This window comes from Tachypleus tridentatus, chromosome 11 (assembly GCF_004210375.1).
Source record: "Tachypleus tridentatus isolate NWPU-2018 chromosome 11, ASM421037v1, whole genome shotgun sequence".
Lineage (NCBI taxonomy): Eukaryota > Metazoa > Arthropoda > Merostomata > Xiphosura > Limulidae > Tachypleus > Tachypleus tridentatus.
Genome location: NC_134835.1, coordinates 93,655,493 through 93,671,615, shown reverse-complemented (window position 1 = coordinate 93,671,615; position 16,123 = coordinate 93,655,493). Strand labels below are relative to the sequence as shown.

General features: G+C 30.4%; 1 protein-coding gene and 2 long non-coding RNA genes across 14 annotated transcripts in view; 1 reads left to right on the top strand and 2 right to left on the bottom strand.

Moving 5' to 3' along the window:
* Positions 1-3,369, bottom strand: part of LOC143232792 (uncharacterized) — a 35,520-nt gene extending 32,151 nt beyond the window's left edge. For 2 of the 10 annotated variants that reach the window (XR_013017741.1, XR_013017742.1), the window contains exons 1-2: positions 3,122-3,293; positions 2,545-2,836 (exon numbers count right to left, since the gene is read on the bottom strand). Coding sequence is in view for 3 of the 10 variants with exons in the window: in XM_076468651.1 (XP_076324766.1) it covers positions 2,545-2,682 (138 nt within the window). In the remaining 7 variants the exon portion in view is untranslated. Of the gene's footprint in view, positions 1-363; positions 505-2,544; positions 2,837-3,121 lie in introns of those variants that run through there. The other 8 variants (XR_013017739.1, XR_013017740.1, XR_013017738.1 and 5 more) reach the window with 7 other exon arrangements.
* Positions 3,370-4,422: 1,053 nt separating this feature from the next.
* Positions 4,423-12,383, top strand: LOC143232791 (uncharacterized). The gene is made up of 2 exons (XR_013017737.1): positions 4,423-6,402; positions 7,335-12,383. It is a non-coding gene; the product is annotated as an uncharacterized LOC143232791 (long non-coding RNA).
* The window catches only part of LOC143232789 (uncharacterized), a 23,056-nt gene continuing 16,691 nt past the window's right edge, over positions 9,759-16,123 (bottom strand). For 2 of the 3 annotated variants that reach the window (XR_013017735.1, XR_013017734.1), the window contains exons 2-5: positions 14,243-14,445; positions 12,297-13,448; positions 11,820-11,930; positions 9,759-10,646 (exon numbers count right to left, since the gene is read on the bottom strand). This is a non-coding gene — a long non-coding RNA (uncharacterized LOC143232789). The remainder of the gene's footprint in view (positions 10,647-11,819; positions 11,931-12,296; positions 13,449-14,242; positions 14,446-16,123) is intronic. The other variant, XR_013017736.1, reaches the window with a different exon arrangement.

Sequence of the window (16,123 nt, the reverse complement as noted above, 5' to 3'; positions counted from 1 at the left end):
TTATAGCATTTATTATATTTGCATAACTTGTACTGTTCTTAGTGACGTCCATTAAATGATTACTATTTTTGCTTCATTTATTATTACTATAAATTTACACAAGTAATGGAATGAATTAGCAGTAGTGGGCTTATGCCTGATAATGGGTCTAATAATGTCTATATCATAACAAAGAATAAAGTAAGTTACTTTCGGTGTCTCAATTTATTTATACACCAGCTTTAATCATTAGTCTCAAGTTTTATAGCTGTAAAAACTTTGATAACAACTGTCATGACAGACAAAACCTATTTACCGACTGAACCAAAAAACTGATAATTGTACACTATTAATCACATGAATAAATCATTTGATAAAACTCACTGTTTAATTGCACATATCCTGAAAAACACAGAACCCCTGGGGTGAAAAGCATGGGTTTTGTAACTGACCCCTCACTGTAAGTCCATCAGTTCAAGATACTTTTACCATTCAGGAGGAAACCCTTTCAATCTTCTAAATAATCTAAAAATAATTACATTATTACTTTGTAGTGCAACTTTTTACATCTGTACTTGTCATCCCTAATTAAACAAGGAGAGACTAAAGGGAAGACACCTAGTCAACAACACCCACTGCCAAGTCTTAGGTTACTCTTTTACCAAGAAACAGTGCGACCGATCTTCACAATACAAGTTCCCTACAGTCAGCAGGGAGAGCAAGGTCAAAAGTTCTTATAAGATAGGATCTGTAGTTTTGTTTAGTCCTATTTCATAACTTTTTGTAAGGATGGAGATTAGGAATTTTAATAAGAAGAAATATGTGGTTTCATTTCTAATTCAAAAAATTAAGGGCAACTGCCCAGTAAAAACACGTGTTTATACTTTATTTGCACCATTTAATAACAACATTAAACCCTACTGTTAATATCCATTATACCAGTGGTTCCCAACCTATCTTTGACCTGCACCCCTAAAAAATTTTAATATGTTCTCGCACCCCTCACAGTAATTATTTATTTAAGAATAAAGGTGAAGGTGGCCAAAACAAATTTTTATAATTAGTTTTTAATGATATATAAACAAAAACAAAACATTTGGAAATGAAAAAATATTACAACAAACTAAAAGTTCCATAAACCCTACATGGCCTACAAAAAAATAAATTTTCATCAATGCATAAAATGATATTTCTTTGAATTTGAAATGTCCAAATATTCATAAGCCAATTTAAATTTAATGACTCTTTTGTTCCTGTTTATTTCTTACAAGTTTTTCAAAGCGTGGCACAATTTTTGAATATATAGGACAGTACCCTTAATATAAACAAAAAAAAAAACTGAAATCTTGCACCCTGGGAACCAATGAATTAAACACTAATGTTATTCAAATACAATGCCAGTGTTTTAATTTTAAAACTTACAATATATTAAAAATCATGCAACAGACAATTCTCATATTTACACATGTATATCAGAAAGTTGTTATTACATTAACACCACAGGTGTTAATAATATTGTGTGGTGATTATAATTTTGGTAGGTATATTGATTTACTACAAGTAAGACCAAGAAATAAATTTGGTTTAAATTTCATACACATGTACAATTACATCAACAAATACTTGATTAAAACTTTATATATACAATTTATGAAGTTGCTACAATAAATAACAAAAAGAACCAGCCATATCTGGTTTTTAAAAAATAAAAATTTAGTATATTCTCTCATTCCTTTTTCTGTGCTATAATTTTTCACATAATGCGTTTTATGTTTACACACACACACACGTGGACAAAAAGCAAAATCAACTAGCAAAAGTAAATATACCCCACAACTAAAAAATAACGAAACCATGTCAGGTTTCCGCATACCACATATTCTAAACATCAGCAGAAAAATAACCAACATTTGGCAAAAAACTAGCAACAAAATATGACATTCCAGTTAATACCAAATTTATTCAAATCTAGGCACATAACTAAGGTCTACACTATATAAAATCTACACTGATAAACACAATACCAACATTATGTATATTGATCCCCAGTTGCTGAGCTGTATGTCCACTGACTTACAACCCTGAAAACCGGGTTTCGATACCTGTGGTGGGCAGAGCACAGATAGCTCATGGTGTAGCTTTGTGCTTAATTCAAAACAACAACATTATTTATAAAATACAATGTGATAACTGCCACGACTTCTACATCTGCACGAGGGCTATCTGTGCTAGCTGTCCCAACTTATTAGTGTAACAATAGAAGGTAGGCAGAACGTCATCACCACCCACTGCCAACTCTTGGACAAAAGGAAATGTCTTAATTTTCTTTTACGAAAATTAGTTCTTACACTAATAAATAACAAAATTACCAGGTTTTGGCTCTTCCAAACTGTTTAATCAGAAGCATATTAAGTAATTTAATTCATCATATTAATTAACGGATAATAAAAAAAGGAGAAACTTTGAAACACTATATAGAACATATGATAAATAATACTAATAAAAATGAACGGGTTGATTTTGTAAAAATATACTTATCATATAAATCGAATAAAGCAGGCCCACCTCGACAAAAATAAAAACTTTAACAGTCTTTACTGTAGCTCGTGTACACATCAGCCTCCTGTTATGAACAGTCTTTTGCCAAGGAATGTGAGCCGTCCTTTTCTGGAGCGAGATACTTGAAAGAATTAGGCGAGTCATATGCTGACCCGAAGTTGAACATCATTCCATCTCAGCATCAGAATTTATGCTTCTTCCCAGAGTCACACACAAAATACGCTCGACAGGTTTGTTGGTAATCAACATAGGCGCCATCTTGGAGATCAGTGTACCCGCTCGCTGTCTCATTAACTCTCTTATTTGAAGAGAAAAACAAAACAACGAGAATATTTTCGGCTTTTAATCTGATAAGCATTCACAATCCAGTATATTTTTCATCTGAGATTAACCCTGTAACAGCCATCTACTTGCTAAATTAGGGAAGTACAAGTGATCTTTGCGTTAAAATAAACCAGCATAGAAAAACTAAATATTATATACTGCCTACAATATTTATCTTCTGCATAAAAAATTAAAGAACACAATTATTCTCTTCGTTTAATGTGTAGTAGTCACATATTGTGTTGTTTTCCATACTTACAAGACTTTAGAATTAATATAATACTGAATTTTCCACCACTTATTGGAATAGTCTAGTGCTGTCTACTCTAAGAATTATTGGGATGACCCACTGATGTCTGTTCCACGAGTTATTAAAACAGCCTATTGATGTACTCTACAAATTATCGGAATAACTCCGTCTTTTCTATTCACGAGTAACGGGGATGACTCATTGATGTTTTCTATAAATTATTGGGATAACCCAGTAGTGCCTATTTAATACTCCATGGGTAATCAAGATAGCTCAAGATTGTTTAAATAATTTTTCATCTACCTTTCACAGTCATAAGCAAAATAAAATCTTATATTTTCATCTGGTAAACCAATGTTATACTGTCTATCAACCATTTCTTCCTTTTCTATCGTTTTTTTATTAACAGTTTGGCTTTGAAATAATAAAAACATCTTTAAAGCTAGTTTTCTTTTACCTCTTTAATTTCGAGATATGTTGTTAATTGACTGTTCCCCAAGTGCAGGAATAATAAACCTGTTATTAAAAATATATATATTAATTAATACCTATTTAACTAACTTTTATAGAATATCTGAATATGTGGCAAAATTAGGTGCACAGAATCTCAAATAAATTATTTTCTTCACACAGACGATAAAAAGATAAATATAGAAGTAAGATTTCCCAGGCAAAATCAAGGTGAAACTTAAATTCTTACAGTAGTGTAGGGCTTGGCATGGCCAAGCGCGTAAGGCGTGCGACTCGTAATCCGAGGGTCGCGGGTTCGCGCCAGCGTCGCGCTAAACATGCTCGCCCTCCTAGCCGTGGGGGCGTATAATGTTACGATCAATCCCACTAGTCGTTGGTAAAAGAGTAGCCCAAGAGTTGGCGGTGGCTGGTGATGACTAGCTGCCTTCCCTCTAGTCTTACACTGCTAAATTAGGGACGGCTAGCACAGATAGCCCTCGAGTAGCTTTGTGCGAAATTCCAAACCAAACAAACAGCAGTGTACTTTTTAGAATACTGTCTGAAAACAATTTGTTGTGGACCAGGTACTGGTTTTAAAAACTTTGTTATTAAAAATCGTGAAACTTGTCATGTGTATATGATTGAACCATTTTATATTTTAGAAAGTTACTAAAAGTGGATTTGGATATTTAAGTGTTTAAATGATAATTATTTTTTAAATCGGAGTGCCAATTAGATTCCAATCACATTTCTATGACTGGGTTTCTTTTTTTCCTTGAAAGGACAATGAAATTAAAATGTTCAAACTTAACATGCCAGATAAAAGCATGTGTTTATGTCATTTATGAAGTAATCAAGAAACGAACTGTTCTCATGGCCTGCAACGTCACGTAAAGATGAAAGCTGGATTCCTTTCCAACACATTCTTTGCTGATAAGTGCACCTACCGTGCAAGCCAGTAGTGCTCGCCACTGTGTTCTAAGTCAAAGTGATCTCAACATAATCAAACTGGAATTTCAGAAATTTATTCCAGCTGTCTGAACAAAGCAATGTTTATTTGATGTTGTTAAGGCTAATTTATCGCCAAAGCAGTTTTGAAATATTTCATTGTCACAATTATTGCAGTTTGGTGTGACTATAATCTTTCTCAGTTATCCCCTGTTGTAACACTGCCCTTTTTGTGTCTGATTTACCTTTGTATTTATTATATTATGCATCTTAAACTCAGCCATATTTGCATAACTGTAATGCATACACAATATATTTGCATTGCCATGTGATCTAACTAGTTATGCCATTAAACTTGTTCAGAAATGAATTAATTCTTTCTTGTTTTTTACATCTTCATTATTTGACATTGTGAAAGGCTGGTTAGAATATTTTAATGGGATTCATAAAATTCTGACAGGTATTTTTTAAAATTGTATGGATATATTTGCACACAGTAACACACCTGAACTGAATTTGTTTTAAAAATAAAAACGTATGGTCAGAGGATATTTTAAAAAATTATAACTCAAAAAGTAGGTTGAACACCATCCTGATTTTATTTGTAGATCATATTCAGAGATGTAAGAATATATGGTAAAATTCTGAAAAGGCTGAATAACTGGTGACATGGTCCAATTGTGACCTGAAGTAGGGCTATTTTTAGTTAAATCATAAAAAGTTGCATGCAGCTAAATTGTTTCAGAGGATATCTAACATACTTTTAATTACAACAATTGCTGATTTATCAACTGATATATACAAAATTCATATTTTGTACATAAATATTCATATTATTACATAAATCAATATTTTTTATGATTTTGGGTTTTCGGGTGATTTTACTGCCTCACTATGCAAATTCTAAAATAGATAAACTTGGTTTGAGACCATGTTTGAATTCTGTGAGGTTAATTCAATCAGTGTAGCAAATTTCAGCCTTCTACCACCATTACACTTGCAGCTTTATGCAGCCATAGTTGCCCGAAAATGTATTTGCCAAAAATAAGAAAAACAATTAATTTTACAGGGCTGTAAATCAGAAACTATTAAAGATATTGATCTAATCTTTGGCAGTTTTTCATTGTATGGGTATATGAGCACATGTGAATTTTTATAAATAACGTTGGTGTTGTGTTTGTCAGTGTAGTTTTTATATAGTATAGAACTTAATTATGTGTCTGGTTTTTGAATAAATTTGGTGTTAACTGGAATGTCATATTTTGTTGCTAGTTTTTTGCCAAATGTTGGTTATTTTTCTGCTGATGTTGGGAATATGTGGTATGCGGCCTGATGTGGTTTCGTGATTTCTTAAATTGTGGGGTATATTTACTTTTGCTTGTTGATTTTGCTTTTTGTCCATGTGTAGTGTAAACATTATATGCATTATGTGAGTAATAAAATTGAGAGTGATAAAAAGGTTGCAGAGTAGTTGAAGAATTTAAATTTATATGTGCAAACATATTTTTGTAAAATTGAATATTATCTGTGAAACATCTTCCAATTGTACATAATTTTATATGTTAATAAAGTGAATGTGTTATTAAGGCATTTAGTGTAAACTTATTGACAGTTAAGATACCAGTTTCTTTAACAGTTAAACCTTTTTATTAAATAATTGTGTGAGAAACATGCCAATTGTATAATGTAAATATAAATGAAGGTTATTAAAATGGGACCTTAGAGTTAATTGACTAATGTAGTTACAGCTTAAATCATGGTAAAATTAAATTATATATGTATTTTCTCATTACCAGGTTCTAATATAACATATTGTTTGGAAAACTGGAGGATTTGGTTGGAAAAAGAAAGGGAAAAGACAGTCATAAAAAACAGTAATTAAAGCTGTAAAGGTATTGTATTTTTGAAATTTCCTATAAAATGTATTGTTCCACAACTTTGTGTAGCAGTAACTTTTGATCTACAACGTGTCTTGTTAAAAATAACAACAGTATAAAAACTTTGTTAGAAATTATTTGTAATTTAAATGTTTGACTACAATGAAATTATGCAAACTATAGGGTTAGTCTCTGTCCCATCCAGCATATATTCTGAGTGCTAACTCACAAATAATACATAATATATCTATTTATATTATTGATAGGATATATTTAATGAATGATACACACCACATTTTGTTTTTGAATATCCAAAATGATTCATGTGTTATCTTTTATTCATTGACAGTTTCTGGTAAACCTTTGATGTTAATAGGATGTGCAACAAATTCTTGTTTTCTATTTATGTTTTTGCAACCTTCCAAATGTTACTTCCCATGACTCGTGAATTCCTTTGGATATGTCTTTTATATTTTGGAAAATTATAGCACAGAAAAGAAATGAGAGAATATACTAAATTTTTATTTGTTGAAAAACCAGATATGGCTGGTTCTTTTTGTTATTTATTGTAGCAACTTTTTTTTTCATGTAACCTCTAAATTACAGCCTCTCTGTTAACCACGACATAACCGAAGCTATGTTCAAAGTGGCATATGGCACTAATCAATCAATTAGTGAATCCATGTTCTCCCCTTTCATGGATGTTTTAAAATGTGTCTTTTTATATTTTGCACGTTTAAAGAAGACAAAGGAATGATATAAGCAAATTTTACTTTAGAAAAACCTCAGTTGATACTGAGGTTTTATATTGAAAATACAGAGCCAATAAGGAAAATGGACATCAGTTATATTTTATGATGTTTGTTATTACATTATATTTCCATTTTCTTTGTCTTTTAGATATGCATTACACCTTTTGTAATTGTTATATTTCTTTATATTTGCAGGCTTACAGTACTAGAAACCTGGTTTTAAAACTTTCTTCAATACAGAGCACAGATATCGCCTTGTGTAGCTTCAAACAAACAACTACTGTATAGATGCACAAATCTTCTTTCAGATTAAGCCCCAGAGAGAAATGGTGGATTGGATGACCACCTGTGTTACACATTTATTGTTTGGATAGTTTTATAGCTTATCTAGCTAAATAATTCACAAGAATTAATCAGTATCGTTGTATATGCATGTTTCAAAGTTTCCTATTTAAATATTAGGCTAGTGTACGAGTAGAAACTGAAATACACTATTCATACAGTTTTCATGATTTCAAAAAAACACGTAGGTTCAAAAAGACTTGACACAAAATAATAGCCATATAATGTGGCCACTTTTGAAAGGTGGACTTTTTTTTTTCTGTGAATGTTTTCTTCTAAAGACAAAGGTCCACTTTCTAAAATGCTCAGGATTAAATAGTAGTTATGATGACATTTGTTTCTTCAGATTTACTGGCAGTAGTTGGAATTGGTTGAACGTTGTATAAAATTTAATGGATCAGAAGTTAATATTTTATATTAATAAAACTGTTAATACCCATAGCAGCAGTCCTGAAATACTGTTAGAGTCAAACCACGAGAGAAAGAAGGGAATATGTAAACTGTTCAAGATTGTTTTATTTACCAGTTGGTCAAGGAACCTAATAGGAATAATGCTATTTGAGATTTATTGTGAACTTTTAATATGGAAATAGTTCAGAGGGTGAAAATTGGGTAACACACAGTTACAAGTTACCATTGCTGTATTAGGTTTAATGTTTTACTGCATATGAAAATAAGGAATAATAGTATTTGATTTTAGATTTCAAAAAAGCACGTTTTGGAGGGATACAACAAGAATTGTGTTTGTGAATTAGGCAGCTAAGCTAATGTGGAAAATTTTCTTCATAAATTTTTCCATACTCAAAATAAATGTATAATTCTTACAGAAAGAAAAGGGTAACTAGAGGTTGCCTTAGAAAGGATATAAGATTTACAAAATTCAAAACAAGTATTTAAACTAATTGGTATTATAAAAGATCAAGATCCAACAGGAAATTAGGACATCCGAAAATTTGTTCATATGTATTTTTAACTGAAAACAAATTATTAGCAAGGATTTTTAAAGTACAATAGGGGTAAAAACATATTTGGACAGGGATATGTTTCTTGAGGAATGACAATGGGAGGCTTGGACCTGATAATTATGAATTGCCTAGGTTATTAAATTGTTTTTTTTCTCTTTAGTATTTAAGAATGAACACTTAAGCAGTATTCTTCATCTGAACAATTGACAGACGAAAATGAAGTTGAACAAGATAATTGCATAAATTCTGAGCTTGTTAAAATAAAATTTATTTCAACATGACAAACATGTTAAAACACATATTTTACAGTTCTCTGATTGAAAATTTTTATAATTCTTTTAAATAGATAAATACATAACACCAATCCACAGATTTAGTAAAACACAATAAACTCACTCATGTTGTTGTTTGTCAACAGGAACAAAGCTACACAAAGGGGTATTTTTGATCTGCTCTCCAAACAAAGATGTGAAATCAAGACATAAATCTCCAACAAAGCTTGAAGAACCCAGACAGAAGGATTGTCAACAAACTTCACAGATTCTTTCCCTCTTCATCCAGACAGTTTCATTCACACTATGGTTACAGGACCAATGGTGTATTCAATGAAAACTTTCAGATTCTGAAGTTGAAGAACCATTCTAGGTAGACAGTTACCACCATTCTTTGAAACCCTCAGGATTTTCTTTGGGTACTACTGTTTTCCTCCACAACAATTTTTTTGTAAATATAATCCTAAGGCGCCACTGCCCATTGATACAACTTTTTCAATGAATAGTGATGAAATTAATATTGTTCTGTTATTTAACCTATCCATTTTGTTTGGACTTTTTATCAAAACATTTTATTTACATCATATAGAGACTATGACAGGTTAAACTACACATTTGTTGTGATAATTATTAATCATAAAAATTTGTAAAAATACACCACTTGGACCTTCCAAATCCTCATGTTTGATTCTTTTTCAAGTACTGTTCTTTTGGTGTTCTAACTTAATGGGTTCAATAAGCAGAAGTTGAAATGCAAAATACAATATATTAAAGACAGAAGAATATCTTAATTAAAAAAGTTTCGTCTACCAGTGTGGTTTTACTGATATAATAATCTTGAAATAAAGAATTTATAAATTTATTTATAAAGAATCGGATTTAAAACATTTGACATAATGAGGGTTCAGGAATTTATCAATAAGAATAAAAACAAAATAAATTAAGATGCATTATTAATTTTCTTGATGTATTATTAAATATTACTTTAATTTTCTTTAACATTATTTACAGTCTGTATGATTTTAAAATAATGTCTTCTATGTGATATTGTTATCAAAAAGAATAACTTAAAGAGTTGGTGTGGGTGGTGATGACTAGTTGCCTTCCCTGTAGTCTTTTAGCACTAAACTGGGGAGAGCTAGTGCAGATAGCCCTCATGTTTTTTAAATAAAAATCGTATCAATTATTTGAAATAAAAAGAAATAGCTTCTATTTGAAGTTAAACAGGAAGCTACACTATAGATGCAGCCACCACAGGTACTGAAGCTTGGTTTTTCCCCTTTAAGACTTATCGCTATACCACTAGATCTGAAAACACCATCAAATATTCTTTAATATGACAGAAAACATTTGAGCTTTGAATCTTTTATTGCTTTTATACATGATAGTGTGATCATAGTGATTTCTGAGCAGTGGTAATATATAAACTCTACTGCTGTTTTATTTGAAAAAGAAACATACAATTTCTCTGTGATTTTAGTGTTCTGATTGCAGATGCAGGACATGCAACCTTAATTTGTGATGAATACTGATTCATGGTACATTATCCAAATAACAAAAACCATCAAGATCTGCTGATATCATTTTCTAAAATTATATTTACTGACAACGTACTAGTGGTTTTCATCATTCGTTTGTAGGTTCCACAAGGCAAGTCTTTTTAAAGCATCAGTTCTGCATGTGGAAGTTGGTTTAGCTCGTAAAAGATGTCTTGGCCTTATTTCCTGTGTGTTGAAAACAAATGTTGCTGTTGCAAATATACAAATGAAGAAATACAAATATTTGACTTCTGATTTAGCATCCTTGCTGTAGCTGTCACTAAATCTATGATAAATTGGTTCTTCTTCTCCCGTTCTTGTATGGGTATCTTAGAAATTGTTTCCAGAATGAATTGTCGGGTGATCCTCTGGATGGCACTGTTGCAGTGTCTGTCATAAGGGACCAATCATTTATTTAATACATCTTTCATGAACATGGAACTCAATTAGTCTTATGTTATTAGTCTTATGGTTGAAGTTTCTTTCTAAACAAATATATCCTGAAATATCTTTGTGTACAGAAATAATAACAGATTATTGTTTTAGGCCTCGTTCAACTTAATTTCAAATGTACTATAGGAAATTAACAGGAAGAACAACAACAAAAATGGATATTTTTCTCATATTTAATAAAAACAAACATTAGTTATTAATATTATTTCATTTATCTTTAATATAACATCTTTATGGTAAGGAAGGAATAATATTTACCTAAAGTTGTATACTGTTGGTATGGTCCTGTGTTTTGTTTTAATATTCATTGTATTAAACAGGTAAGCTTGTGTTTTACATTAACAGTTTAAAATATTATTGAAAAATAAACTGATCTATATCTTCAGTCTTGACAGTTACCCTATTCCAACTTCTAGAAGGGCTGATGCAAACTTTTTAGGGGGAATACTGGCCACCATATTATTTAAAGCTTTTTAATCCCGTTGAAGAAACTGCATAATTTCTCCTGATTTTAGTAGGAACATCCTTAGAACAAGGTCAGTCAGTTTACAAAACATTATTCATTATTTAACGAAAGACAGGGATAAGTACTGTGTCTTATCACAGTAATATCTCAATTACTAGTGCAGAATGAACTAGTAATTCTTGAAATAAAGAATTACTATTAAATTACTTCTAACTTAATAATTTCAAAGTGATAATCACTTTTCATGTGATTATCAAGGATGATCTCACATTCTTTAAACTTTAGAGTTGATGATTGAAAACTAGAAACCAGACAACAGTATATACAATATCTTATCCCCCACTTCTTTATTTAAGACTACACCACTGCTTAGTGATATGTTTACTGACTTGCAATACTAAAATTTGGGGTTTCGTTTCCTGCAGAGTGCCTGAAACCCATTGTATATCTCTGTACTAAGACTAATAAACACTAATAAATTAAATATTGTTCACAAACTCTTACTAGGTGAATCATGTCATTTCACTGTTATCTCCTCACGATTATTTGCTGTCCTTTAATCAAATTTCATCTTAAAATAGTAATATGACACTGCATACAACTTGTAATACACATGAATTATAAAAACATGATTAGATACCAACCAGTTATCTTCTGCGAAGTAAACCAAAATATCTTTTCCAGATTCCTTTACAAATTCCTTGGGCTTAATCTTGCCAGAAAAAAGTTCCATCTTCTGTAGCTTTTCATGTAATCTATGTTTTAGATAAAATTTCTTAGTTTGATAGAAAAGTTTTGTGTATAATTTCAAAGAACATTAGACATGATTTGTCAAGATGTTAAAACCTTGTCAACATTAATGAACTGCAATTTGGATAAAAATAATCATAAACTGGAAAACATAGAGACGAATGTTTTAGCTGTAATAGCACTTTGTTATGAATGATAAGGAGTGCCTAACAGTACACGATTCACCTAAGCTTCTTCTTTGAAATCATGATAAATCAGAGCGTTTCACATATTTCTATAACCTACATGCAACATTGTACATTGAAACTACGTTTGGTGCTCTTTTCATGAAAGTTATAAAGTTTTTAAAATATAGTAACTTATTATTTTACCTTTCTATTTTCCCAGTACAGGATGTGATGTGAAAAGCAGGGTTATTTTCTGTAATAAAAATTGATAATAAAAACAATATTAAAGTCATTATTTGATTTGTTTATTTATTGAAACTTTTCTGCACCTTAAGGCTATATTCCCAATACATCAAATTCACTTTTAAATATGACAAAATAAAGTTGTAGTTTGTGTTATTGTCTGTCACTCAATGTTAATTTTTATAAAATCTATGATAGCCAAAAGATAAATGGCATTACTCTATTAAACATCACTAAATCACAGATGGCTCAGCAGCAGATATAAGATTTTGATATCCATAGTTGTTGGAGCACAAATAGCCCATTCTGTTAGCCTTCAGCTCAACAGCAGGCAAACAAATCGTTTTGACTTAGCTATTGAAATTTGAAGAACAAAACAAACATGCTAAAGTAATATTGTTTAATAATGTGTGAAAAAATTATAAAATCTTATTTTTGTTTATCCGAAAAGTGCAACAAAAAAAAATTATAGGTTCATAATATTAAAAGACCAGAAACTTTTCATCTCCACATTTTCACCATTGGAGATGAGAAGTGCTTTAGTTGGACTGCCAATAAAAGTGCCGACCCTCAAACACGGAGCAAATTAGCAGTCACGTCATTTTAACACATACGTCAAAATTAACCAAAATATATTACCTCCATATGCATTAAAGTCAATATAAATTGAAATAAAAAATAAATTATTTCTATAGTAGTTTACTAGCACTAGATACTTTTCACTTAAATATTTACCTTTCATATTTAAATATTTTGCATATTTATGTTTAAAAAGAGCCATTCAGTAAAATAGAGTATTTAAATGCGGTCTTTATTGTATTATAAATCATAAATTGATCAAAGAAATGAAATTTATATTTCAGTACACTCCATCATCATCTAGTGTATAAAGCATTTGTTTTACACTCTGACTTTCATGAGTTATAAATCTTTATTAATACAAGGTAGGAGGTAGATACTATACAAATGCAAATAAGTAGTACTTTATGCATAAAACTTATCTCTCACTTCCTTTACTAATTTATGAAATGGTGTTTAAAAGGACTGCACTCCATCATGGTCTGGATCTTCACATAATCCACTTTGTACGAAGCTTCTGCTCACAGCTTGTCTCTAGTTACAACAGAATGAGTTCTTGTATACAAAACATAAACTGCAAAAGCAATTACTTTAACAAAATAAATAATAATGCAGATAAGACCACCATACCTTTTCCATCTTATACAAAACTACTAAAAAGTTCCAATATTTGAAAGAACTAACCCTGCAAAACCTCGGGGTGCCCAGAATGTAGCAGTAAATTTTTAAAACTTTTCATATAAAGAAGGAAGATGTATTACAAATCAATGATAAAAAAGAAAATTTTGCTTTTTTTTTTTTTGCAATGAACTTGAAAATTACAGTTTTTAAACTATTTGAGTTAATAACTAAAAACAAGTAACAAAGTTTACAGGTTTGTTAATACAAGATCAGAGGTAGATATTATACAAATATAAGTAGATAATAGTTCACAGTTTTGTAGCTTTGTTTTGTAAACTGACAAATCGTATCAATGAATGCAGGAAATATAATTAAACATAACAAACTTGATGGAGGGAGCCAAATCAAAACTTACAGTTAGTAATTTGGAATTTTGTGAGTATTCTATCCAGACAAACTTGAAATCATATTATGACATTTATAATTGTATTTTGTATGTATGATTAATTATCACAGAAATTTTCAAAAATGAGATATTTAGAGATGGGTAGGATGAATACTGAAAATTCAGGATATATCAGTAAAAAAGGAGAGATGTCTACAGGAAAACTAACTGGAATGAAACTACTAAGTTACTTCAATATATATACAATAAATTAATAATTTCTAAAGCATATCTCAAGAGTCGTTTCAATTCAACAACCTACCTAAAGCCAGAATACTTTGATTATCACTATGTAGAACTGTCTCATTCAGGTTTATTATATTTCCAACACCAGTTCTCATACATTCCTGGTCTTTACTACTCAGTCTTTCCATGACAAAAATGTGAAGAAATTCTTCTCCACAATTATTAACACAGGTTAAAAGAATTGGAGACACTGAGCTTGCTTTTCCAGATATTCAGCAACTGTAAATTAAAATACATAACTGATCCACAGAGATAAAAAATTAACATATTAGTTGACCAAGAGTTTTCTGCTTCATCTACCTTACAAAATGTTTCATGAAGTGTATTCTGACAATGCCATCTTAAAAGGTTCAGAACTTCCAAGCTGAAAAAGTTGAAACGTTACACATACATGTACTACTTTCTTCATATTATTTGCTTAATTAAATTTATTATTATGACACTAGAAGTACAAAAATGGTTAAAATAATTCTGATAAAAATAACTTCAAACATTTTAACAGAATGACTGAAAATGAATTAATTTAAAATGTGCCATTCAAAACTGAAGTAATATAGGCAGTTGTCATAAAATTTATCCTTATGGAAATCACAATAACAAAAATCTAATATAAAACTAAATTGTCAATGAGCTACTATTTCTAATGACAATCTTAAATCTCCATTTTCATGTGGTAAGAATAATGATAAAATTTAAGCAGGTAAAATTTTTCTTCTCAAAAATGTATGAAGAAATAACATTTAACAAAACAAATTACAACAGAATTTATAAAGTTAATATAATTTCAAAATAGTCTTTAAATAAATATTTATACAAAAATATTTTAACTAGTCTCCTGATGAACTACAAAGTTACTGACCTATTTGTGTTTGTTGATCTTTCTCTCATACTCCTATATTGATTACCAAGTGAAATTCAAAATTATTATCCCCAATTATTACTGTTTTTTTTTTCATTATTCCAACAGTCAATTAATAGAAATTTTAATTGTATCAATTATCAAGAAACTAATCAAAATTACCATTTCTACTTATTTTACCTGTCTAGGTGATCAAAATATTGTCAACAGACAAAGCTACTCAGTATCGTTAATTTTAAACTACCGACTAGATCCCACAACCAAAACTTTTTTTCTGTTCAACTATTTACTAGAACAAAGACAACTGGTTTTTAATGTAGCTCTCGATTGATCAATCATCAAATAATGGCAACTACTCAGCTCCAATGAGAAAGCATGTACGAGAGAATTGAGTTCCAAGAGAGAAGAGTATGACAGATATTTCCTGTGTAAAAGGGGTGTAGTACAAATCTTTCATAGAGGAGGAGGCTGTGATAGAGGTAAGAATGTATATGAATTTCATTTTGTAATAAAAATTTTAATCATAGATATAAGAAATACCCTATATCATAGCTTTTGAGCTAGAACTCTCATATGACCTAATGTGAGAAAGGAGAAGAGAAAAATATCAAAGGACATGTAAAAAAGTTATTGAAATACATCAGTGTTAAGTGACCATAAAGCACTGGAAGTATGGTGGGTCTATGGATTCCTATAAACTCAATAGTTGGTCCTAAAATAATGTACTAGGTTGCATGAAACCTAAAACACCGAGGCCCCTGCAAGTAATTGTTTCTTCAGAGTTGCATCTATGTTGAAGACAAATACTGTCCAAAATAATTATGATGTACTCTCAGGGGCACCATCTTACAAGATAAAAAGATTTTCAAAAGACTTCAAAATTAGAGGTTCAACTGATTACAATACATCTATATGTTTCCTACTGCTCTTGAAAACCAAAACTGTCTTAATCTGAAGTGTTAAGTATGAATATTTTAATCATAATCTTTCATTATTTAGATTCGATTGACCCTGAAACTCAGCTTAAAGACAGACTTG